Below are 27,122 nucleotides of genomic sequence, written 5' to 3'. Positions count from 1 at the left end.
AGTGGCAGCATCTCAATCTCTGATGACAAACACCAGAGCCATTTAGGGCTTGAAAGAAGTGGTTTCCATGACCAGCCAAACATGGATCTTTCTCTTTAAGCACAATGGCCAGAACATGGAATTGAATTTTCAAGGATGCTTGAAATGATCAGGAAGCAGGAAGACTCATTCTCTGACCAACATCGTCCTCCCAGCTAGTCCTCAGGTTGTCCTTTCTAACCCCTAGGCCAGGCACTAACACCCTAAGAATGTGGGAGTGCTGATAGGACCTGGGGTTTTCCTCAGTTTGGGAAAATGCCTGAGCTTAGAGGTCACAAATGTTCTGAGTTCCAAGTTTGTATATTGATGACATGAGGGCAAAGTTTTTAAGCTTCCAACTTAGTTATATTTTAGTATCACCATTTTGCAACCTCAATTAGTAGATCTAGGCATTGCTTATTCATAATGCTAGCATCACCAAGAGAAATTTCATAGCATTATATGGACCTTGAAAGAAGACCAAAACCACACACCACTTTATGAAGGATTCTTGCCAAAATTTTGAACCTGAGTCTGAACAAGGCCTCTACTAGAGCAGTAGTTCTCAGTTCTGGTTCACTGATGCCTGGACCCCACTCCCAAAGATCCCAATTCAGTTGTTCTGGACATGGGTATTTTTTAATAGCCCCTCTAGTGATTCTCCTATGCAGCCAGGCTGAGGACCACCCTCCTTATTCATTATAGGAACTACTCCAGTTTTGCCTATCAATATATGGGAAATGAAAAGGTTAGAAGAACCTGTTTAATAACATTCCGGGGATACAATCAAAATTCAGGTTATGGGAACGCTAACAGATGAATGACTTGGCTTCTCCAACAGTAAATTGCAAAAAGTATAAAAAATAGAGAGAGCAATTGAAAAGGATGGCTGGGACAGACTAAAAGATTAATCACCATGCAATGTATGGATCTAATTTAGATTGTGACCTGAAAAAAATTATAAGGCAACTGGAAAAAATTGAAACTAACTAGATCTTTGATTATAGGAATTAAAAAGTTAATTCAAATATTGTAATGAGATTATGGCTGTTTAAGATGGTGACTCCTTGACTTGGAGAGGTATATGCTGGAATACCTGAGGATGAAATGATATGATGGCAGGCGGTGGAGTAGAGGAAATGGAGGAGGAAGAGAGACTCCGGCTGAAACAAGACTGGCTGTAAGCTGAAGAACAAAGCCGGAAGAGATGTACAGGGGTGCATTATGCTATTCTGTTTTTGTACATTTGAAAATTTTCATAAGAAAATGTTAAAACTTTTTGAAAGACTTGGCCACCATTTCAGGACAATTTCACATAAACATCTAGATTTCCACCTTCTCTTAAGAAGCAAGGTGATCTGGCAACTCTGGGCTCGACATGGTAACAACTGGCAGGGACAGAGCATGCCTTGGCCCTGGGTTCTCAGTGTGCCTTTCTGGTTCCGCTCACGCACTGACATTAGCTGTCTGCAGGCAGTGGGGTTTGGGGGCCCCTGATAATGGGGAAAAGTGGGATGGAGAAGGAGAACAAGACTCAAGATAGAAGTGCAAAGGAATGGGAAACTCCTCTGATATCAAACATCATTTACTGTCACTTGTAGCTAAGCACACGGATTTTGAAAATAATTACAAAGCAGTATGAAACCACAAAACCAGCTGAGCTCTGGTGGGAACAGTGAAACCCATTCTTCAAAGGCTGGCAAGGGCCATGCAGCCCTTTTATGTGCGTGTGGGCCCTGAAGAACAGCATAGCAGACAAGGAGGACATTTCCCTTGATAAGTCCTTTCAAGAACAGCTGCGTTTCTTCAAAGAAAACCAAGTTTGGGGGAAGGCCCCAGACATCCGTTTGTCCCGACACTCACCTGAGCAGCTCTATTAGCCGTTCCTCCAGGTACTTCTTGGTTCTGTTGAGATCATCCAGGTCAGCGAGCATCTTCTGGTCATTCTTCTCCCGGTTTGATACCTCATGGCAGAGTCTTTCATAATACTCTTGAATTTTTGTTTTGGCTTTTTCGAGTTCCTTCTGGGTCCTAATGGAGGAGTAGTTAGTTTTGCTGAATATCCACTATTTCCAGCTACCCCTGTGCCGTGGGACTGACCCTGGCCTCTAGCGTGGGGTCCCCTAGTTTTGGAGAAATCCCCTCACATCAACTCTTCATACACCACCTCCTGACACCAAATACAAGTGCTGTTCCAGGAGAGCAGGTGGCCCTCAGGTGGTCAAGCTCTCCAGGGTGAGGGAAACTGCATATTTGGCTCTTAGGCAGGGACTGAGGTGGCAAGAGGAGCCTGATAGGTCAGGCTCATGGCTAGTGATGGGGGATTTCCAAGAGGAAAAAGTATCAGGCTAGGGCAGAGGCGTTACATCCTGGAGGTGACCACACTGTCTTTTATGTATCTTTTCGACTGCACGCATGGAGCATGGCCCTGGGGACACAGTAGGCACTCAATTTGCACTGCAAGGTATTCTACCTGACAGGCCCAAGGCCTAAAGAATCCTGTTTGGGACGCTCTGTTTGGGAGCTGAACCACTCTGTCTTTCTATCCTGGTCCACTCATTTTTAGCTCAATGCCCTAAGGCAGTGGCTTTCCAAGGATGAGCTCTACACCCCAAGGTCCACTGAGACATTCGTAAAACCTCTGTTATACAGGAGGCTCTGCAGAGATGAATTAAGTTCTATTTAACCAGCCCGGCCAGGTCCAACATAATAAAGTTATCAGGAGGTTATTTATGAGACACTGTCAATTCAAATGATCACATAGTTGGATATGCATGTGTGCAGACACACACACACACACACACACACACACACACTCCAATCCTGGACAGATGGATTCTGCAATGTTGAGCAGCTAAAACAACTGCTCAGAGATCTTACAAATAACCACTGTTACAGTATTAAAATACTTGGTGGTAAAAATACCACCAAGTTAGGAGGCTGGTTCTCTCTTTTTAAAGTATGATGAAAACATGACCTGGCTAAAGGCAGTTGGGGCCCTACAGGACTCTAGAAGAGTCAGATAAGAAGAAATATATACCCGGTTACTGAACATCCAACATGCTATGGATTTTCCATGGAGCCTGGACCTGGGCCTAGAAGGTGGATGGTAGGAGGGGAGGGATGGGTAGTAAATTTAAAGCTTCAGGATTACCTGGCATGCCTCCCTTTGCTGAGGGCACACATGCCTCCCTTCTTCTGCTAAACCTGTTTTAATCAGGCACTGCAGGACTACCTTGTCCCCATCACCAGATGTTTGGCTCATGCTCACAACTCCAAGTAGCACCCGAGCCTGAGGAGGAGGAGGTGTGGGGCAGCCAGGAGGCTGGCCACCAGATCAAAAGTCATGATGAAAGGGTGGCAGCATGATGCACCCTTCAGACAGCGCCAGAGTCCACAGGAAGACACACTCGTTCACTCACTCGATGAGCTTGGGAGAACCCCACACCTAATCCCGCTGCCTCACTTCTCAGAGGTAGTGAGGAAGAAAGAGTTCAAGTCAAACCTCCATGGTGGGGAAAACATGCACACACTCACCAGTCCACTAAAACAAAACAAAACAAAAACCCCAAGCTCTCTTTTCTTAGTATTTGTTAAGAAAAGAGATTCTGGAGCCAAATGGTTTGGGTTCCACTTTGTCTGACTTTGGGAAAGTGACTTAACTTCACTGAGTCCCATCTTCTTCACGTTTAAAATGGGGAAAAATAATAATGCCATCTTCACAAGACTGTTGGGGGGATTAAATGAGGAAAGAGATGTAAGGTATTCAAAATAGTGCCAGCTCCATTTTAGGCATTATTAAAATGTTTGCTGTTAGTATTACCATTATAATACCCCAATTTTCATTTCATGTAGGTTTTTCTGACCCATGAAGTTTTTGAACTGAAACATGGTCTGCCAGAGATAAGGAAATGGATAGGGCCTGCGGCCAGGTTCTCTGGGGCTTGCTTCTCACAGAAGCGCTTTCTGAGTGGTTTTGGTTGCAAAAGGATGTCTGGAACTTAATGTGAGTAACTGACTTTCTAAATGACTGCACCAAACACCCGCTTCCTGAAAACTATACTTCTGGCTCTGCAGGTACAAAGGGTGACTAACCTGTCCAGGTTTTTGCGCAGGGCTGCCCCTTCCTCATCCTTCTTCAGCACAGTGGCCTGACACTCTGAGAGGTGGTTGTTAGTGCAGCTCAGCTTCTCTCTCATATCTGCCTGCGCAGCCTGAACAGGACATCAAGGAGAGGACAGTCAACTTGCTAGAGCTGTGCAAGATGCTATAAAGAGAAGTTGTGCTCTGCCCGATCTGGCCGAGTCACCTCTAACTGGAGGGAGGGGCTTTCATTTTTTTGTTCTTAACTTCAAGGGGCCCAGAAACTCTGGGAGAGAGGCCCCCACCCTGGGAGTGGAAACTGCCAGTCTCCAAGCCTCAGATCAGGGCTCACACAGGGGTGCTCTTGACGCACAGCACAACCTACCTTCAGCTTCCCCACAGTCTCCTCAGCTGCCCTAAGCTGAAGGCCTTGTTGCTCAAGCTGGTCCCTGAGACTCCTGCACTCTTCACTGGAAGCCTGGCAAGGACGACAAACGGATTGTAAAAGTGGGGTCCTGGATGTGAGATTCCCACAGCTCTATAACCCCAAGTTGGTAATACAAGCCTGTCTCCTCTACCCCCAACTCAATAAACTTTGGGTTTCATTGGCAACAAAATACTTTCAAGTTTACGAAAAGACTTGGCTTGATCCCCAAATTAATTATTTAAATTTCTGCAGGAAAAAGGGGTCCAATGAGCCAAACAGGCAGATGATGGGATGGGAGGCACATCTGTGGAAATGCTGCAGTTGCCTAGGAGTGGAGGGTCAAGAGCAGTCTGAGATGCCAGCAGACAAATGACAAGCACTGAAAACTGGAGCGCCATGGACACCTGCCTGTGTCCTCCATAATCACGCTTAACTTTTGTCTTTGTGCACTGTCACGGGCACATGGTGACTGCTCTTCTCATCAGCTCCTTTATCTCAAGGGCTTTGTGAAAACTGAGTTTCCTGCCTCTGTGACCAGGCTAGCACCAAAAGGGACAGAGAACCCAGAGACAGCACTTGAGACAGTCAGGAACTGTTGGCATCCTGCAGAGATGTATGGAGACCTGGGCAGGGCTCTCAAACTCACTTGTGCAGAGGGGCTTGGTGAGTATATACACGAGTGTAAGAAAAATACTAGCTATGGGCCTCCTTCAAAGTGGGTGGCCGCCACCCAGCTCCTGCTAACTGATGTCTTGAGATAAATGAAAGTATAGGCTTTAAGATCTTGTGAGATTTCAAAAGAAGCCCTCAAACTGAATTTGTAAACATCCAGCTAAGTGTTGGCTGGAAATTAAAAAAAAAAAAATTCTGGGTGGGCACTGCGAACTTGTCTACAGAGATCCTGAATTTACGCTGTGCACCTGACATGTCCCTGCAGTGGGAAGGATGGGATGAACTATACCAGGATGGGACCAGCCCCCCAGTCACACTTGGGCCCTCATGTGGCACATGGAGGAAGGTGCATCTTGCACTCTCATATACCCACCAGGCCTCAAGAGGCCAGACAGTCAAGGCCAGGATTACCTTAAGTCTGCTCTGGTAGTCCATGATCTCTGTGCTCAGCTGGAACTTGAGGGTGTCAAGGTCCTGGTGTGCAGACTCCAGGCTCTGGGCCTGCTGTTTGGCCTGGGCTAGCTGGGCCTGCAGGCCAGGCAGTGAGCAGGCTGCTTCCTCGGCCACCTTTAGCTTCTCCTGCAAGCTCTTCTTCTCTCGCTGCAGCCCTGCCACTTGGCTTTCTAAGACTTCTCGCTCCCTTGAGGTGGCTTCTTTGGTAGCCTGGAGCTCCTGGACAGTGCAGGCCAGTGTCCCCTCCAACTGCTGTTTCTCTGCAGTCAGTGCACAGACCTGGATCCCGAGCTCAGCAGTGTCTGTGTTGGCCCGGTGGAGCTGCTCCTGTAGCTCAGCGTGTTCCACCTGGGCTTCCTGGGAGCTGCATTTCGCCTGGGAGAGCTCCTCACGCAGGGCCTGGAGCTCGTCCTCCCTCTGCTGGGCCTCATCAGCCCTCTCCTCCTGGAGCGCCCCTTCACGCTCTGAGCACTGCAGAAGCTCCTGGACATGGGCCCTGTTGAGGGCTTCGTTCTGCTCTTTCAGCTGCAGCACGAGGACCTTGTGGTCCCTCAGAGCTGCCTCAGTCACACTCAGCTGGCTCTGCACCTTCTCCTGGTCACCCAGTGCTGCCTGGAGCCTGGTCTGGAGGTCGAGCACCTTAGCCTGCAGTCGCTGAGCCTCCCCGTGGTGGACTTCCACCTGCGCCTGAGACAGGGCCAGCTGGGTTGCTAGCTCATGGGATGCGCTGTCTTGAGGTGGGTCGAGCACCTGTTGGCCCTTTTCTGCTGTGAGGGTCTCGATCAGCTGGGTCTGCTGGTGACACTGGCTCTCAAGCGCCCTGAGCTCCCCTTCCCGGGCCTCTGCTAGCTGCCGACACTGCTCCACCTGCTCCCGCAGCTGCTGGCACTCTGTCTCCTTGCTCTGCAGGGCGGCCTCCTTCTCTGCCACACGGGCCTTCATGGTCTCTTTGGCCTTCTTCACAGCCAGGAGGCTTGCCTCCATCTCGTCACCCATGTGCCGGATACTGGCCTGCTGTGACTCCAGGGAGGACAGGGAGCCCTGGATGGCTGCCTCCCGCTGCTGCAGCGCCTGGTATTCAGCCTGCAGGGCCTGCAGCTTGTCCTCCAGGAGCTGGTTGCGCCCAGTCACATTCTGCAGCTCCTTCTCCAGTTCCCTGTTGGCTTGCTGGAGCGTCTCCTCTTGGTCACTCCCTTGCATCTTAGTATCATCCTTCTGTCCCTCCTGCGGGCCCCTCTGCTCCTCCTCTTGCTTCTGGCAGGCATGTTGTAGAGTAGAGTTTAAGGGGTCCAGAACCTCACTCTTCCCACCTGCCGTGGGCAGATCTGGGCCTGGCTGCCCAGCAAGCCGCTCTAGAGTCCCCACCTTCTGACTGAGGTGGTCTTTGTCCTGGATGAGCTGCTTCTTCTGCTCCTCCAGGTCACTCACATGCTGGCTCACCTGTGCGAGCTGGGTCTCCAGGAGTTGCAGCTGCCGTGTCAGAGCCCTGGCCTCTTGCTCCAGCAGCTCCTTTTCCTCCCGCCGCTGCTGCTCTTGCCGCCTCATCTCTGCCAGCTCTTCCTCCAGTGAGCTCGAGTGGGCCTGTGACTCCTGTAGCTGTTGCTGGAGCTGAGCTGCCTCCTGCCCCTTCCCAGCTAGCTCCTCCTGGAGAGGGGCCATCTCCTTTACCAGACACTCCAAGCTAGCCCGGGCCTCCTCCTTCAGCTGTAGCTCCTTGGTCAGCTGTTCCAGCTGGGCACTCTGCTGTAGATGGAGCTCCCCGGCCTTGGTGCTCAGTCCTTCTAGGGCTTGAAGCTTGTGCCCCAGTTCCTGGACCTCCAGGGCTGAGTCACTGGGAATGAGGTCTTGCTGCTCCTTTGTGTCCAGTGCCATATCTAACTTCTGCTCAGCTGAGCCCAGCTGCTCTGGGACATTCGCTAACTGCCGGGTCTTCCTGCCCAGTGAATCCCGTGTGGCCTCAAGCTCCTGAGCCAGCGGCTGCAGCAGGGACTCCAGCCGCCGCAGGGTTGACTGGTAATCCTCCTCCCTCTCTGCTGCTCCCAGCTCCAGGGCCTGCAGGCACTTCTGCAGCTCCTTCACCGTGTTCTGTGCAACCTGGGAGACCTCCCATTGTTTCTGGAGTTCAGTCAGCATGGAAGTGAGGCGTGCGTTGTCCTCAGAGGCAGCACGAACCCTCTCCTTTTCCATCTGCAGCTGCTCTCCCTGCAAGCTGACAGTTGCCCTCAGCTCCTTGTTCTCTCTGTCCAGCTGCTGCATCTGCTCCTGCAGATGCTTCTCCCGCACCTCCAACTGGTCCAGCTCCAGACGCATCTCGTCAAAGCCCTCCAGCGCCTCATTATTTAAGGGACTGTTCAGGTCAAAGCTGGAGGCCATCTCCTGAGTCTGGCGAGGGAAAACCAGTGGTTTGGAGATGAAGCTACATGGCAGCCTGGACAAACTATAGAGTTCATCTATTTTCTATTCTTAATGCTTCTTACATTGATCAGTTTTTTTGTTTTGCTGAGTGTTCTTCCCCACAAAGCTATATATACACCTATGACACACTCACATTTCTTATAAAACTAAACTTCCCCAGTAAATTTACTGAGCACTTATCCAAGTCAAGCCCTGAAGCCCTGGACATGAGCGCCCTCCTCAGCCCCTACAACCACTTTAGGAGCTGGAATGATTTTAGGGTCCTCATTTTATGAATGAGTGCGCTGAAGACTTCAAGAGTGCAAGCCACCTCCCTGGGGTCACACAGCTGAGTGGAGACAGACAGGATTTCGCCACCATGATAAGCTGATTTTTTTTTAAATACGTGAAAAGCTTTTAAAAGAATTTAGTTTTTAGAAGGCTAAAATTCTATTTGATGTAAGGATATGGACTCTAGGAACAACTGCTGTCACTGAGGTGCTACCCTGCTCTGGCTGGAAGAGGTGCTAAAAACACTGCCCTGAGTTGCTGCCCTGAGCCTTCTTGACACTACAGTCAGGAAATCCCTGGCCTTTCTGCCATTACCTGCAGGTAGCTGCTCACCAGACTGCTCATGCTGGAGCTCCGGCTGGGGGGTTTCCACATGTAGGCAGAGGGGCCGCCTGCCATTGTCCTCCTGTGAAGCCACAGAACAGACATGCCTGTATCATAGCAGGAAATACACTGGCATAACCACTCAGGGAGATGTTGGTGGCCACCTGCTAACCAAGTGGAAGGGGACAAAGACCCTCCCAGCAAGAAGGCAAGACCCAACAGTTTCTACCAAAGAGCACATTTATGTTGGTCGGAGCAGATGGACACTAATGCAAAGTTTAAACACCATGACTTTCCTCCTGCTGCCAAAAGAAAAAAAAAAAAACAAACAAAACTGACATAACATTTCCCAAATTTTGGTTTAAGCTTCCTTGAGCTTTTGGTGCCTGTCTAAGTGAGGCTCAATCTGGTCAATAAAGGTGGCACGGTGCTTAGGAGCTCCCGGTCACCACTGGTTATTAGACACACGGGATGTGGCTGGAAGACCTGCTTCCCACTCATGTGACTGGCGGCACAGATGTGGAGCATGTCGCTCACTGCAGACAGCCTGCTTGGCAGCACTGGTCTAAACACCCAGGCTTCTCTGACCATTCTCCTTTAGTAGGAACATTGCAAAGCAAACAAATTTTCACTAAACCAGAATCTTTTCCTTAAATTAGAATTTTGTCAATTGAAAACTTGTTCATCTTTACCAGCAAGCAAATTCTTAGTATCTACTCTAAAGATGGCCTCATGTTTGCAAAAAGAGACTGGGTGAAATTCCAGGCAGCAATGGTAGAACAAAAGAAACTACCTAAGGGAACCAGATATATTGTGATTTAATCCCACAACAGAATATTCTACACCCTTGGGTTGGTGATCTTTTTCTTGTAATGGTAGTAAAATTTTGGGCTTCCTCTCTTAGGTGTTTGTCACAACAACTAAGCTCTGAGACTGCTGGATGAAAATAGCCGAGAGCAGTTTGTAAAAGAGCGGGTGAAGCTGTGTCACACACAGCCCCAAGGGCTGTGGTTTGCCAGCCCTACTCTCCATCTCTGTGAGTCCATGTGATAACACAGATAAAAATCTCAAACATAATGTGGGAGAATAAAAGCATGTTGCAAAAGGATAACTATCTCTTAATTCAACATACACAAATTTAAATGTATACACAAAATTAAAAAATATTCAGATGCACATGCAGTAAAACAAAAATATTTGACAATAATGCATCAAGTACAGGGCTGCAATTACTTCTAGTAAGGGGGGAGAGGGAGAAGGATGGCAATAGGGTGAGGTTTTACTTGGATTTATATTTTATTTCTTAAAAAAAAGAAAGTTAGACAAAACAAAAAACCCACCACAAGAATAACTTGAACTAACCAAATATGAGACAAGTTTCAAAATAAGTAATCACGCAGACAGAATACTATCACTGAATCAATACTAACATCAATTAATAAACAAACAAGGAATAAAGAAAAGATCTTCTATATAATACAATGACAACTACTAGTGAAGAAGGAATAATGTGGATTTAGAAAATCACTTTGGCAACAAAGACATTAGTCATTGATTCAGGCAAGAAAGAAGATAATAACTTAATCTCAAGTATCTTCTTCCCATAAGATACATCTTAGTTACAAAGGTCTCTTTTCAAAAGGCTTGGCAAACACCACCTTAACCAAACGACCTCAGTTAACCTTGCTGGAGGTGACACAGATGAACACCACCACGTGTCCCTGGATAGGACTGGGTTGAGGAAGACACAGCATGTATGTCTGCCTCATAGCAATGCTGACCTGAAGCCAGTAATAAGGAAACACTAGATGAACTCAACCTAAGGAACATCTTATAAAATAACTGGCCTGTACTAAGAAAATAACTGTTCCAAATTAAGAGGACCAGAGACACATGACGATCACAACATTAAATCCAATTAACAGTTTCCTGATTGTATCCTGGATTATAAAAGATTTTTATGGGATAGCTCTTAAAATTTGCATAAAGTCTATAGATTAGACAGCAATATTGACTGTATCAACGTTAATTTCCTGATTTTACTAATTGTAGTGAGGTTATGTAAGAGGATATCCTTAATTTTAAGACATGCATAATGAAATACTTAGGTGTTTTAACTGTAACATATTCTCAAATGGCTTAGAAAATACACCAACATATACACAGAGAAAGAATGACAAAAGAGTTGTAGTGAAATATTGATGACTAGAGAGCCGACGTGAAGAATAGATGAGTACTATTTTTTGCAACATTTTTGTAATTCTGAAATGATTTCAAAATTAAAAGTTTTTAAAAGGACATGTGAAGTAAGTATGATAAAATGTTGGCTATTAAATCCTGGTGGTTGGCCTATGGCTTGTCATTCTGTTCAGTACGTCTCTCTACATAGGAAATATATCTTAATAAAAAATATGAACATTGAAATTAAAACCACTTTCTCCAAGAAAGCAAGACAAAACAAAGAACACTAGACTGTAGTTTAACTTGAGTCTGGTGCCCTGACACTGCTGCCTACTAGCTGTGTGTCTTTGAGCAAACCCCGCCACTTTGAGAGCAGGCCTGCTCTGCCTCTCCCTCCTGGGATGGGCGTGAGGATCCAGCTGCATGGCATACAAATGCCACAGTGGTGCAAGAAATGAAAATACTGCAACCTTTCCAGTAGCCCTTATGTGGATGTGCTCTAGCTTTTCTTCCTCTTACTCCAGGAAGGCCTCCATGATAACTCCGTAAGAACACAAATGGGAAAAAGCCCACTTGCTCCTCCCCCCATGCCCACACCAAGACCCTGAATACACTTAAAAAAACCTTTTTGTATATGCATTTCCACTGACTTGGACCACCTGGCCAGTTAGGTTAGTTTAAGGTTGGAGCCGTCAGAGGTTATCATTAGTCATGATTCAATAAAATCTATAATATTAGCAGACGTAAAAGTTATAATGCTTTACTCAATTTACTGAGCAAGCAAAACTGCCTTAAGTGGAAACCTCAATCATCTCTATCCCCTATCTTTTATTTATTTATTTATCTATTTATTTATTTATTTTTTTCCCCTCCCCCCCCCTTTTTTTTTTAAAAGATTTATTTATTTATTTATACAAGCACTGGGTACAGTCAGAAGCGCAGGAGGGTGAGAGAATTCACCAGAGCCAGAGTAGGGAACAGAACATGCAGACTGACGAAATACACTGCTGAGGGGAGCAGCGGGCACTGCAGGAGAGGTCTGTGCGCCATGTAGGACCCTCGCCGGTGGCCGGGGATCGAACCGGCACTGCAGAGGCTGCGGGCAGCTTTGCAGCCCAGCGCTCAACTGCTGCACCATCAGGGGAGGCCCTATCCCCTATCTTTTAAACCAAGCAATTCTTCAAAGTACCTGGCAAAGGTTGGCCAGGCAGCATCCAAGTCGTAGCCCCTTGACGCCAGGTCAAATTGGACATCAGTCAGCTCATAAAGTTGGCCCACAATGTCAGAGCTCTGTTTTGGCTTCAGAAAAGGGCTTCTTGCATAGTACCAGTCACTGCAGAAATACATAAAAAGGTATTAATTACAAGGGTAAGTAAGATAAGGAAAGAATGAATTCAGCCAGTCCTCCCCGTATGGCTCTGCCTCATTCTAACTCAGGTTACTAAATTAATTAAAGACATACACCAATCTGTTTTTCACTGTTGAAGTCATAACTCTCACACAAGTGTACTCTTCTTCAAGGAAATGACTGAAATGAACTAGATACTTACTTATTCATTATTATTTATATGGTTTCTAATTCCCAAAGGGAAGTGAGAGACCTTAAATCTCAATACCTTGCCAAGAAAGGCAGATGAAGTTTGGAAAGTAACACTTCCTTTTTGAAAGACAACCTAATCTTCTGCTCCTTTTAGAGAATTCACTCAATAGAAGACATTGAACTCACTATTATTTCTGTGCAGACACCCATTTAAAAGGCAAAGAATGAAGAGTTGCACTTTAAGGCAGTGGTTGTCACATTTCACATGTAAGATTTAAAAATGAAAATGAAAATGCTGATGAGCTTAAAGAGCAATTTGGCTGATATCTGTGAGGTGTGATACATTGGAAGTCAGGCTCTTAGGATGGTTTCCACACATCACCTACAACAAAATAATCTTCAAATAAAATATACGAAGGTTCTCAAATCATGCAAACTCACAAATGTTACGTTCATGAGAAATACATCTTTATGTAAATCAATCTTACATGTCACAAAATGAAATAAAATATTTTTCCCCTGGAGTGTTTTTTAAATACAGAAGTGATTCATTTGATCAACTCAAAAAACAGTCCCTAGGAAGAAGGGAGGCAGAGCTGGAAAAGGGGTGCAGGACAACACAGAGAGGTTTAGCTGATAGCTACCAGGGCCACAGCTCCTTATCTGAGCTCTACTCTCCCCCTGATATGCCTCCTCCACCCTGCCCAGGCTCCAGCACTCACAGGCAAAGGCTGATCACAGGGACAATGTGGGCGCCCCTGGAGCTCCAATCTAGTTGCCATTCAGTCTCCATGGAGGCCAGACACACCCAGCAGATGTTGACGTGGGGGGGTGGGGTCTCTGGTGAAGCCCCAGGCTCAGTCACATAAAAAACCCACATGTGACTCTACTGAGGCCAAGTGTGCAACTCACTGGTCCAGAGAGCCAGGAGGGTATGTCCATTAATGCCAGGACCAAGGCCATGCCATCCACCAGGGGAAACTACATAGCATTACCAGTCAAGAGACCTGTATCCAAGTTCCTAATCTAGGACTTAGAATTGATGGCGCCTAAAGAAGGGCATTTTAGCCCCTGAGAGCCTCATTTTCCTCACTTATAAAAACTCAGTGCTACCTGACCCACACACATCAAAGGCTGTGGTAGGAAGAGGTACAAGAGGATGACAGATGTGGAAGGAGTTTTCTTACGCCAGGGTGTCACACAAACAGGCATTGCTCCAGCAGTTGTCATTATTATTAATGAGGGGACTCTAGTTCATTCTTGAATGGTATGGGGTAAGCCCCAGAACCGTCACAGCCTTACCTGGTCACTTTGGCATTCATGAAGCACTGCTGTAAGGTATCTGCCAACCTCTGGTGTACCAAGGAATAGCGAATAAATGCTCTTCCTTTTCCCAGAGATGTCCGGAGCTGGAAAAAGTAGATCATATAGATATGAGGAGCTGTTATCTTAACTCAACTATAGACAGGCCTCACGGATGGCTTCCACAGAGAAGAAAGTGTCACCCAATTCTACCTTACTCAGTGGCTTTACCCATGTCCCTCAAAGGACAGAAAACAATGCTAATGTCACCCCAGAGAAGGAGGCCTTCTTGTGAGTGGACTTCTTGTAGGCCTCCATCTGAGAATAATCTGTTGACTCCAGCAAACATGACAAGGAGGACATTTTCATGAGATGCTCTCAAAAATCTCTGGGTTCTCCTGCTCATGGATTGGAAGAATTAACATTATCAAAATGGCCATCCCACCAAAAGCAATTTACAGATTCAATGCTATTCCAATAAAAATTTCAATGACATTCTTCAAAGAAATAGAACAATTATTGATGAAATTCATATGGAATCACCAAAAACCCCAAATACCAAAGCTCTCCTGAAAAAAAAAAAAAGAAGAGAATGGAGGCATCACACTCCCAGACTTCAAACTATACTACAAAGCCATAATCATCAAAACTGCATGGTACTGGAACAAGAACAGACACACAGACCAATGGAACCAAATAGAAAATCCAGAAATAAACCCACAGATTTATGGACAACCAATATTTGACAAAGGAGCAAAGAATATGCACTGGAGCAAAGAAAGTTTGTTCAATAAATGGTGCTGGGAAAACTGGGTCGCTACATGCAAAAGAATGAAGCTTGACCACTACCTCACATCATGCACAAAAACCAACTCAAAATGGATTAAAGAACTAGACATAAGACCTGAAACCATAAAATATATAGAAGGAAATATAGGCAAAACACTACGTGACATGCACCTTAAAGACATCTTTACAGACACATCACCCAAAGCAGTGATAGTGAAAGCAAAGATAAACAGCTGGGACTACATCAAATTAAAGAGATTCTGCACAGCAAAAGTGACAATAACCAAAACAAGGAGAAACCCCACAGACTGGGAGAACATTTTTGCACACAACACTAATGATAAAGGACTGATGACAAAAATCTATAAGAGCTGATGAGACTCAACAAAAACAAAGAAAATTATCCAGTCAAAAAATGAGAAGAGCAAAAAAGAAACTTCTCCAAAGAGGAAATGCAAATGGCCAACAGGCATATGAAAAAATGTTCAACATTACTTGTAATCAGGGAAATGCAAATCAAAACTACAATGAGATACCATCTTACACCAGTGAGAATGGCACATATTAAAAACACTAGCAACAACAAATGTTGGCGAGGTTGTGGAGAAAAAGGAACTCTCCTGCACTGCTGGTGGGAGTGCACTATGGAGAGCTATGTGGAGATTTCTTGACCTACTAAAGATAGAGCTTCCATATGATCCAGTAATTCCACTCCTAGGTATTTACCCAAATGACACAGAAACAGTAATTCCAAAGGGTACGTGCATGCCTATGTTTATAGCAGCACTATTTACAATAGCTAAGCTATGGAAACAACCCAAATGCCCAAAAATAGATGACTAGATCAAGAAGATGTGGTACATATACACAATGGAATATTACTCAGCAATCAAAAAAGATAAACACATGCAGTTTGCAGCAACATGGATGGAGCTTCAAGGGATCATGCTCAGCGAAATAGGTCAGAAAGAAAAAGAAAAATACCGGATGGTCTCACTCATAGCAGGAATTTAGGAAACCTAATTAAGGGACCAGGAAAAAGACTAATTAATACAAAGTAAAAATCAAAATCAACAAGCAACGATTAACCAGAGACACTACAGGGAAGGGGGGAAGAGAAAGGATTAGGGTCAAAATAAGGGGGGGGGTGCAATTGTATGGGGAATATAACCAAAATGAAAAATTCATACATTGTGCAAAAATGACAAATGATGTAAGAATTATATAAAATAAAATATTAAAAAAAAAAAAATCTCTGGGTTCTACCATTATGTAATTCTCCCTCCTCAGAGTCATCATAATCTCTGGGTTGGAGTCAGAAAGGAAACTATTTGACTTATTTTGGACTAATTAGACTAACACTTGAAGGTAAACAAAGGCCTCCTCACAGACCAGAGGAGCAGGAGATGGTTTCAGTTTGAGTAACATCTGGGCTCTTTTTTTTTTTTTAAGATTTATTTATTTATACAAGAACCCGGGTACAGGCCAGATGTGCAGGAGGGCAAGAGCATTCACCAGAGACAGAGCGGGGAGCAGAACAGGCAGACCGACCAAAATACAATGCTGAGGGGAGCAGCGGGTGAGACAGGAGAGGTCTGCCGTGCCATGTGGGTTGCTCCGCAGCAGGCGGGGATTGAACTGGCACTGCAGAGGCTGTGGACAGCTCCACAGCGCTGCACTCAACCACTGCCTGTGCCACCAGGGAGGCCCTGGGCTCATTTTTAAGGTGTTGGGAGAATAGGTAGAGGGGAAGAGGTCTAAAGGGTTTGGCTGGAGCCCTGTGGAAGGGAGGAGAAAGAGGAGGGCAAGGCAGATGTGTGCAAGGGGCACTTTAAAGAAGTTTGGATGGATGTGTAATGCTCTCCTTTGTGTCCCTGTGAAACTATCAGTAAATGGTTGTCAATGCTTTACTGGTTGGATTTGTTTCTTTTCTAGCATGCCACTCACTGCATTCAGTCAGGTGCCCAGGGTAAGAGGAGGAGTGGGCTAGTCATGCTGAGGTAATGAAAGAATGGACATGATTCTGTTTCAGGAAGTCTGAGGTGGTGGCACAGGAGGGTTCAGTTACCGGCCTGTCTTTGAAACCTCTTCCCATAGTGCCAAAATATGGCTTCTAAAGAGGCTTCTGGAAACCTTTCGAGATGGAGGTGGGAAATGCTGGCGAGAGATTATGCCAAAACAGACTTCTGCCAGCTGTGGGCACACAGCTACCAAGCTGGACAGAATAAAAAAGACAGTCACAGAAGTCACCCAAGACCAGTTTGTAAATCCTCATGTTTCTTAAGCTCAATATAAGCAGGTACAAACTCAAACCTGCTCAGCCCGCTAAACGCACCTGTTCTATCAGGCTGTAGCCTGAGCAGGTAAGCAAAGACCCATGTTCTCAATGTGACCTCAAAGGTCAGAAATGTTTATGTTGTGGTGGGGGGAAGGGGCAGCTATGGGTTAGCCAAAAGATGGTAGGAAATGCCCCTACTCTTAAGACTGGATTAAGACAGGAAATATGTGGTATGGTTGCAAGCACTGAAACATTTATGATGGCATAAACATCCTGATATAGAAAACCTTTGGGTTAGAGCTGTATGTCCTATTATTGCTGATTCAATTAAATACCACAATATGAAATAACTTTGAAAAATAAAAAGGTGTGAAACCTCATGAACTATACAGGCTATAAGACATTTCTCCAAGTAAGTTTTTGGTAATGAGGTTACTGGCTTTATACAAACCACGATGGCATGTCTGCAGATAGTTGATCTTGAGATGCCCAGGTAGAGTCTTGATATGTATTTTAAAAGGTATTTTTAAACATCCTTTGGGGAAAAGAACAGTAGTTCCTTCTTACTATGAGTAACAATACTGCACAGCTTGTTTTGTCTTTATTTTTTGAGATGGTGGGTCCGCTTTCATTACCTAATTCCTTAATATTTTAAGCATCTAAAGCATCATATATGTTCCAATGGGAAGTCATTTTAGCCCATACGGCTGCTTCTTATCCACTGATTTTTGCCTTCTTGCTTGTTGGCTTGGACGCCACTGAATTGTTAGTTACCCTACCACACAGCAGCCCATTCAGCCTTGTGATGTTCTCAGTCACTCCACCAAGAAGCACCAGAGAGCAGAGTCTTCAACAGAGATGAACTGGACCCTATGGGAAGGGGAGTCTGGACCTGTCACCAAGAAACCAACTGTATTTGTGCAAGCAGAATATGTGCTTTTTGCTTATAGAAATCAGTTTCCCTGACCTTGATTGTCTAAAAATCTAACTGCATTATAAGAAAAGAAGAGGAAACTAGACAACAAGAAGTATATATTTCATAATCCTGGGAAATGAGGATTAAAACGAAATTTATTTCCAGATTTTGGCTGTCAAAAAAGTCATGAAGTTAAAGACATTACTTGGAGGGACGAGGAGGAGGGAAGAGGAGAAGGTGACCTAGGTTGATGGAGAGAAGGGCAACAATGAGGACCATCCCCAGATTTATGATGCATTAAAACATCAAGGACCTGAGTGTCCCACCATGCAAGATCTCACAAGACCTACATTTGCTGCATGGATGGTAAAGAAATTTGCAAAAGAAACACTTCAGAGTCAGGCTCTTTGCTTTCTTGGATGTCAGATGGTGTAGCTGGTGGAAAATACCAGGCCCTCAATGTCGGTGTCAGAACATTAAAAGCAGTCAGAACATTAAAGAAGAAACCATCATTCTCTGTAAGAAGAAACCCATCCACTGCCGCTGGCACAGGTGGGCGGGGACTGCTGGAGCATGTGACTCTGGCCTTTGTGGGACGCCAGCCGAGCAGCACGCCTACTGATGAGATAGTGAAAATGTGCAAATCCTTTAGGACTTCTGTCCATATCTAGGGGTTTACTTGCTCCCTAATGGGTAAAATTCTTCACTCCCAGATGACTAGGCTGATAAGAAAAAGAGATTCATGGGTGGGAGGAGTGATAGAGACAGTGTGTGTGTGTTGTTACACAGTGTTATGAAACAGCAAAGTCATGGCATCCACTCAAGGGGTCAGAACTGAATACAGGAGTTTGTTTAGGATGCTGGCATTTTAAGAAACGTCTCCTGAGATCCCACATCACTCTCTTCATTTCAAATGCAAGCTTCCTGCACCAACTAAAGGGAAAGCAGCCTAGCAGACTCTGGAATTTTATCTAAGAAACTGATCTTTCTTACAAAGTAGAAGCATCCTGTGCTGCACACATCCAGGAGCACCATGAGCAGGCCACGGGGAACAGCCTATCCTGTCAGGCAGCGTGTGGGTTGTGGCCTAACACACAGATCGAACCGCTCCTCAGATCATGTGCCTGAGCTCGATTCACAGCAACAGTGGACACTGCTGGACTAGACTCCTTCACTTCTCCACCATCTGTACACCCCCACTTCCTCCCTTCCTTCCTTCCTCTGGCTGCCAGAGATGCTTTAAAGGCAGTTGAGAGGAAGATATGAGGTTGATGATTATCTCACCTACCTCTGAAATCGACTTGACGAATCGGATTCCATCGTTGGCTCCTTTCTCCTTGGCCAGGCAGGCACAGAAGTAATCCCAGTAGTCCTTCTTGGTGCCCAGCAGAGTGGCCTTCTCCTTCTGATCAAACTAGTCCGGGAAAGGGACAGAGAGAAGAACACTGCTGTTCATTCATTCTTTTCAATGATATGAACAATGGCTTCTTAATTACCCAGCAAGGCCCTTTACTGGCATTATTTTTATTTATTGGCGAATGAGGGTGTTTTGATCTCTAAATTACAGGTGAGGAAACTGAATCTAGGAGTTTACTGGCTTAAGGTCATACAACTGGTGAGATTTAGGAATAGTAGCTTCCCAAAAAGATTATCCCTTGAAGGGATCTCTGTGGCTAGAGTTGGGTGGATGGCCACCAAAGTTGCTATTAACACATTAAAAACATACAAATGAAAGTCTTAAGGGCAACATAGAGAGTGTTAACTTTCTCAACTTAGGGAAATGAGTTATGATATTTTATCCTACTTACTCAAGTTTCAGTATTGTTTTAATACACAGGCAATAAACTCAAATTAAGTGTCATCTATGAGTGAAGTCAAATTTGAAACCAAATTGGTCTAATAGAAAAAAAATCCACAGGTATTTTTACAATGTCAAGCTGAAAAGCAGTTCAACAGGCATATAAAGGTTGAGTCTGTCAACACCCTGGTGGTATCTCCTCCATTGGGCTCACATCCTATATGCTTTGTGCTGGGATGTGATGCTGCAAACTAACGATGTTCAAATTTATACTGCAATATCTTTCTATAGCATAACTTTTGACAGCATTTTTCCTTCTATGCACATAGTAGATATACATATCTGCATACATTGTTATTAAGAAATAGGAATAACCACCCCCCAAAAAGAAAAGAAAAATTAAAATGCCTAATACTGGCACCCAAAGATAACATCTCATAACAAGTTGACATGTTAATCCATTTCCTTCCTGTCTATTGTAGTTGCCTGTATTTATCCACACCTGCAGAGTTCTCTAGCTTTGTGCTTGACTCAAGAAGACATAAGCATTACCCTGCTTATGAACCTCTTTTTTTTTTTTTTTTAAGATTTATTTATTTATTTATACAAGCACTGGGTACAGTCAGAAGCGCAGGAGGGCGAGAGAATTCACCAGAGCCAGAGCGGGGAGCAGAACAGGCAGAATGACCGAAGTACACTGCTGAGGGGAGTAGCGGGCAGCAGGAGAGGTCTGCACGCCATGTGGGACCCTCGCCCAGTGGCCGGGGATCGAATCGGCATTGCAGAAGCTGCGGGCAGCTTTGCAACCCAGCGCTCAACTGCTGCACCACCAGGGAGGCCCCTGCTTATGAACCTCTTAAAAGAAACTTTCTGGGCTGACTCCAGAGATATGCATCTGGCAGGCCAGGAATACATTCCTAACATATCCACAGTGATGCTGATGCTGCTAGTCTATGCACCATATTTAGAGCAGTCAGGCTCTAAAACAGGCTTTGGATAATTATCAGCGAGTCCACACAATCTTGGAAAAATGTATAATTGATGTGTAGACATATCCATATCTGGAGATTCCATAGGGCATAACTACCCCAAAGTTAGGATTCCGGCTAAGTGAGCTTGTGACCTGTCTTAGGATGAAGTGAACTCAAAAGAATGTTCTTGATTCCCAAAGCCATTGTAAGGGACAACAGCCCAAATCCCCAGAGGACTGTACTTGGAGACTTGAGCTTCTGCTGGGGACTGCTCTGACCTTCAGTCTAACCAGAGGGCTTAGTGGCCTGGATGTGGTTTTCTGTATCACATCCTGAATGCTAATGAGTCACCGTGAGGGAAACGAGAGACAACAGGGCAAATGTAAACAGTTTACAGGAATAACTTACTTGAAGGAGATACTCAAGTTTGTAAGAAAACTTATGCAAGCTGGTGCTGTCATCTGTGATGGGTTCCCCAGCTTCCTTAAATTCTCTTCTTAGTTCTGTCACAGCATCTTTAAGACAACAAACAGGCACAGGTAACAGATGGAGACTACCCTCAAAGAGAGAAGCAGAGCAACCTGGGAAGCATGAGGAGTACATGGTTAACGACAACAAAGACCCTCAGCAATGTAAACTTGTAGGTGCACCACGTGATGTAAGTTCATAGTGGGCGGTATGGAAAACCCTTAGAGCACACGATAACTTTACCACAGCTCACGGATGGGCGCAGTTTTGGTCACTCCTCCATGCCCAGCAGGTAGGCCTTGTTATTCGCACACACTATTTTGTGGATGGATCATACTGACTTAATACTGACTTCCAGAAAGCGTTACCCTTTATTCTGGTCATGTTTCTTATTGTTCTTCACTCTCACCCTACTGCTCAGTAGAGGTAAGTCCAGTTTCAAGAAGACCCACAAGGTGCAAAATTATAACAATTCCAAGAAAGACAACAATACAATACCTGCTTCTGTTAACTAAGTGCCTATCAGGGGCCAGGCCTCTGCATGTCTTTCTTATTCAATACAGCATTATGAGGCAGGATTTGCCTTATTTTAACAAAGCTAAGATTTTAATAAGTTATTTTAAGATGGTCGCAATTTTAGAGCTATTAAAATATGAAAAAAATGCAAGTGAAGTCTGTTATTGTCACCCCATTTTACAAATAAGGAACTCACACTGAGGTCAACACACTTGGTCAAAGACTGTGGGTGTCAAACAGCCAGAATGAGAACCTTGATTTTTTTCAAGGGCTTTCTGACGCCAAAGTGATCTCTAAAGTTCTATGATGACTTATCTCTGTTTGCAAGAAAGGGGAAAAAGCCGCCTTTGACTCTTACTCAGGGTATCTGCTGTGGACTAGAGGGGCTGCTAAAAGTTGGTCTTGGATAATTGGAAAAATATTTCCAGCTGAGATGGAACATGCTGGACAAAACATCTTCTCTGACAATCCTTTGAGAGAAAGAAAGGTGGAAGGTAGGGGGAGAAAAACTGAAGAGGAGCCCCAAGCTCTCCTCTTAGGCACCATGGTTAGAGAGCAGATCGGCCCTGCACTGAAGCTGAGCTCTGGCCAAAATTTAATCAACACCGACCCTTCGGGCAAAGGTCAACAAATAGGGAAAAGAGGTTCTTGGGACTGATTCTTCCAACAAGTGACTGCTGTTGGCTGGCACCAAGAGGCGGGAAGGACAATCAGCCTTCCTCCTTTACCTCGGGCTGGGTAAGTGTTCACAACATGATCTGGGATCTCTTTGACATTTTGAAAGGAGTCTTTGCATATGAAATAGAAAAATTTTCAACTCTAATCTCTGAGAATCCAAATGTATTACTTATGAATAAGCTTAGCTTTCCATGATTAGGTATTTTCTTCTCCCAACAATCTTGAGAGGTGGGTATTATCATCAAACCGAGCACATGAAGGAAACAACGACACTTGGAAGATGGAGGCACGTGTCCATCACCTTCCAGGGTTAACAGGCAGAGCTGGAAGCTGACCCCAAGCCTGCCTGACTCCAGAGCCCTCATGACTGCTGTCACCAGGAAGATCAGGGCTGTCCCACAGAGGTGTGAAGGCTGAGAACTGCACAAGGAACTCACCATCCACACCACTCTCATAGCTGTATGCTTATTAAGAGTGTAACCAGCAAAGGAAAGAAAGGGTCTGGAGAAAGTGCCAACTTGGAAGAATTCCCACCAAAGTGCTCTGTGGGCACAGCAGAGGCCATGCTGACAGCCTCAGATGACCATGTGCAGTCAGTACTTGGGGTACACGGGGGGGCAACTGAACACATGCCCATGCCTGTCCTCCTCCCTGGATCAGCTCTACCTGCAGCTCCTCTCTTTCCTCTCTGTCTTCCTTCCCAGTAAGGACCTCTGGGCCCCAAGGTCATCTTTCAGATTCAGACACCAAAGTCTACAAAAGATGACTTATTCTGTGCGAAACCGCAGAAAGCTGGTGGCAGACTCAGATTTGCAGGGGCTGTCATTTTACTCCTCTGCCTCTGTGTGTGTCTAGTAATAATAATAATAATAATAATAATAATAATGATAATAAAAGCACCTAATATTCTAGCTGAAAGTAGACTGATGTAAAGAGCATAGACACTGGCACCATGACTTGATGTGTGAGCTTAGGGAAGTCACTTCCTCTCTGTGCCTGCCCCCATATCTGCAAAATGGGAAAAATAATGGCTCCCACCACATAGGACCAAATGTGAGTACTCTCTGGGTTACTATCCCCAAGACATGTGCATGGCAGTGCCTGACACATATGGAACACCGTGGAAATAATAGTTATTAGAAGTCCAAAGTACTATCTAATAGAAGATAAACCTGAGAAAGTGATTTTTAGCTCACTGAGTTGACCTTTAGAATAAGGACTCTACTGTGGCTGCCTCTGGCAAGATGGACCTTGGCAGGAGAGGCTGCGGGTGGCCATTACTCTGAAGCATCAGGAACCTGGGCCTTCAGTGACAGCCAGAGTGTCACTGTGTCTCTGCGTTGCAGAGGAACAGTCACTTTCAGGCTGTGCCGCAGCAAATGCACTGGCACTCCAGAGGCTTTGAGACCAGCCAGGGGAATTCTAGGAGATGGAAAACTTGCCAAAATTTTGACCCTTGAGAATCACCTGGAAGGGTGAACTCAGGTCCTAGGCGCTGCAGCCAGAGGAAAAATTGCCCCAAGGCTGCCACTTTTTGCTTGTACCCTCACTGCCTTTGTCCCGGGAGACAGGGCTACAGCCAGGCTTGGAACTGGAGTGTGTCGCAGGCAACAGGCCACCTGCCAGTCGGGACCAGGTGAGAGAGCAAAACAAGTAAGACGGGTTATCTCATCATCCTGCTGAGAGGGAGGGAAAATATTCCTTCCCAAATGAGCCAACTCAGTGCCCAGAGGCGCGTGATTCAGCCAAAGACTTAACAGGTAACTTGAAAACACACATACACGCAAACTGAAATTAGACCTGGACTCAGAAAGAGGTATTTGATTTTGTTTATAGAGTTGTTTTTCAATGTCCTGAGAGAAGGGCTCAGCAAGTTCTCTCAGCTGTACCAGGGAGGACACCTGATCCCAAATATTTCAACATGTGTCCCACGGGGTCCAATTACTCCCAGTGAGAATGAAAAATGAAAGGAATGGATTTTAACTGGCAACAGCAACAGCACAGCTACCACTCCATCAAAACCTAACCCAGCACGTCCTGCAGGCTAACCGTACCTTGCAAATCTCGGATGATTCTCTGGAGCTGGTTCTCCGCGCTGGAGGAAGCCATGGTGACTGGCTGCAGGCCACCTTCCTTGACTGTGAGCCGTCTGCCTGGGTTCAGTCAACAGAGGTCAGACTCCATGGTGGCACCTGTGTGGGGGAGGAGGAGGCCATGGAGGAAACAGGCACTGACACAGTCAAGAGAGCAAAGGAACATGGCCCTGGGCACAAAGTTGCCCTGCCTGGGCATTTTCTTTCAATGGGAAGGACCTGACCTTTCTGTGTGGTCCTCTGCTCTGTGGGCATACGCTGGCTGGCTCTGACACACTTATATTTAGACACAATGACCTGATTTGGGGCTTAAAAAGAAATAAATGTCCTTTTCTTCCTGAGCACTTCTCCTACTTCACTTTCTTAGGCAGGCCCGTCTCACTTTCCATCGTTACAAATACCTCTCAATGGCTCCCTTCATTCCCCTATACCAAAGGCCAAAGAGTCCAGCCCACTTTCAGTCTGCTAAGCCTAAGGTGCTGGCTCCCACTAGATTCCTGGCTCCCCCACACCCAGCCTCACACCCACCCCAGGCTCCCTTCTCTGAGGAAGGGTCAGTCACCTCAGGGCGGGCAGCAGTGGGGCAAGAGGCTGAGGACACATACCCTCAAGGCTTCAGGATCAAGGAGAGCCTGGCTGGCCTCATGTGGAATGAGCTCGCTGGAGGGGAGTTCCGTGGCTTCCAGCTGCCCAGAGTCCAGTTCAGCCTGGGTGCAGACACAGCCTGGCCTGCCAGCCAGGGGCCTGCGTAGCCCCCAGTAACAGTCAAGGGACATGACTCTATTTTAAGCTCAGTTATGGCTAGTGAGGCTCAAGTCACCAGTCCTACTTGGGCAGCTGTTGAAGTAATTTAAGGACACAGTAGTGGCTGAAGACCAATAAAGATGAGGAGGTGTGAGCAGCACTAGAAGATGCATCTGGACTCCCGTGTCCTTTCAGAATCTATAATTTTTTCCTTAGACATCCAGTGCCAAGTAATGTTTGGTGGGAAGACAACAAGAATAAAGGTGGTGTAGTAGCAGCTGCCATACACGAGGGCCTCTTAGGTACTTTACACACAGGAACAATCACCCCAGTGAGGCAAATAACATATGAAGGAGAGACTGATACTCACAGCAGCCCTGCAACTTGTCTATGGTCACGGCCAGCAAGGAGTGGACTCATAGCTTGAACCCTGGCCAGTCTGATTTCTAACCCTCTGGCTTTATAACTGAGTTGCTGTCACTACAGCAAATGATAGGAACTGCTAAACTCCAGGGTCTCCCAAATAATGAGCCATCATCACACTGAGTCTGTCTGACATGTGCTGGTCCTCACTCTTCCACTGCCATCTTACCTTTACTGCTTCAGGAGTCAAGGCAAGAAGATCTCAGAATAGAAATTGTCCCCGACCTCAAGCTCCTCCAAATGTGTGCATAAGCATTCCAGAGTCAGCCGGAGGTGAGCAGAGCGTCACAGGGCAGAGAGTCTTAGGTCTATTTTTAACTAACCAGTGCAGCTGTGACTCAGTGAAAAGAAGGCCCAACGAGGGCTTAGGAGGAAAGAGACAGGCACACACCTGGAACACACTCCCACAAATTCAAGACATGGAGTCCTGGAAGGCAGATTCGGGGGATCCACTGAGAACCCTTCAGCAAATGCTGGCACCCCACCCCTCACAAACACCAAATTGAGGGCAGGAATGACTTATGAGAAGCCTGCTTCTTGCTCATCCCTGGGTGTCTTTCCAGTTCACCTGCTGAACACAGAGGCTGAGCAGGGACCAGCAGAGAAAGCCAGCAGAGCCCACGCCTGGCCTGGCTACTGCAGGGGCTCTACTGCCCTCCAGACCGTCCTGACACTCCACCCCTCTGCCAAAGATCAAGGATCACTGTGGACACACAACTGTCCCAGCACCACACTCTGTCAAGTGCACTCTGTGTGCAGGCTGGGGATGCAAGGCCCAAAGGCACAGTTGTACCCCCTAGAGGAGATCACTACTCTCCAGAAAATGAGACAGAAAAATACCCAGATATCTGAATACATGGGAGAGGTCCAAGCAGAGCTATGGGTGAGCAGCTTTGAGTACTCAGCAGTGAAAAGGCAGGAACACTGATATACACAACAAATGCCACATGCAAAGTGGCAGCAGCCAGACTGAAAAGGATACCCACTTATGATTTCATCTGCATGATATTCTTGCAAAGGTAGAACACTGGGAGAGATATCAGATTGCCAGGGGTGGGGGTGAAGAGAGGGTTTAACTATAAAAGGGTATGAGGAAATTTGTGTGTGTGGGGAAATTTTGGGTTGTGGTGGAGGTTGCATGACTGTATATATTTGACAAATACTTATTTGTCAAAACTTGTGGTAGAGGTTGCATGACTGTATATATTTGACAAATACTTATTTGTCAAAATTTGCATACTCTGAATTATATCTCAACAACAAAAGCTACACTATGACGAATTTTTAAAAGATGCAATGAGACCTAAGGAAGGGGAAATGAATTCTGCTTGGGGAAGGAAGAAGGTGTCAGACACTCTGTAATGGCAACTGGGTTGGACCAGGCCTGAAAAATGATTAAGAGTTCGTGAAGAAACCCAAAGAGGGAGAAGGGTCCAGCAACGGTGAAGCCTATTTCTTCACCCCCATTCCTTTCACTAGACTGTTGTGAACGCAGCCTTGTAGCTTCTGGGAGAAATAAGTTGGGCGGAACATGTCTAATACCCGAGAAGTCCTCAAACAGAGCCTACTCGGTCTGCAGGCACACTTAAAATGCAGGGTAAGACACGCACATGAAGGAGAGGGCGGGGCTTGAGAAAGAAGCAACAGCAACAACAGACTCTGAGCAACTCCTCCAGGCATGCTGGCTGACCACATGAACTAAATAACTAGTTGGGATTCCTGGAAGCCAGGCCTCTCTGGAGTCCGACATGAGTGGAACAATG

At 45.8% G+C, this 27,122-nt stretch overlaps 1 protein-coding gene across 3 annotated transcripts in view; it reads right to left on the bottom strand.

Moving 5' to 3' along the window:
• The window catches only part of FYCO1 (FYVE and coiled-coil domain autophagy adaptor 1), a gene marked incomplete at both ends in the record, with an annotated part of 47,928 nt that extends 23,720 nt beyond the window's left edge, over positions 1-24,208 (bottom strand). For 2 of the 3 annotated variants that reach the window (XM_084247497.1, XM_084247498.1), the window contains 10 exons: positions 1,882-2,049; positions 4,114-4,232; positions 4,487-4,579; positions 5,612-8,035; positions 8,654-8,744; positions 12,033-12,176; positions 13,686-13,792; positions 18,957-19,082; positions 20,846-20,952; positions 24,154-24,208. In XM_084247497.1, coding sequence (XP_084103623.1) covers positions 1,882-2,049; positions 4,114-4,232; positions 4,487-4,579; positions 5,612-8,035; positions 8,654-8,744; positions 12,033-12,176; positions 13,686-13,792; positions 18,957-19,082; positions 20,846-20,952; positions 24,154-24,208 — 3,434 coding nt within the window. The remainder of the gene's footprint in view (positions 1-1,881; positions 2,050-4,113; positions 4,233-4,486; positions 4,580-5,611; positions 8,036-8,653; positions 8,745-12,032; positions 12,177-13,685; positions 13,793-18,956; positions 19,083-20,845; positions 20,953-24,153) is intronic. The other variant, XM_084247499.1, reaches the window with a different exon arrangement.
• Positions 24,209-27,122: the final 2,914 nt, after the last annotated feature.

This window comes from Talpa europaea, assembly GCF_964194135.1.
Source record: "Talpa europaea genome assembly, chromosome: 11".
Classification (NCBI taxonomy): Eukaryota; Metazoa; Chordata; class Mammalia; order Eulipotyphla; family Talpidae; genus Talpa; species Talpa europaea.
The sequence above is the reverse complement of the archived record's forward strand: the minus strand, read 5'-3'. Positions and strand labels throughout refer to the sequence as shown.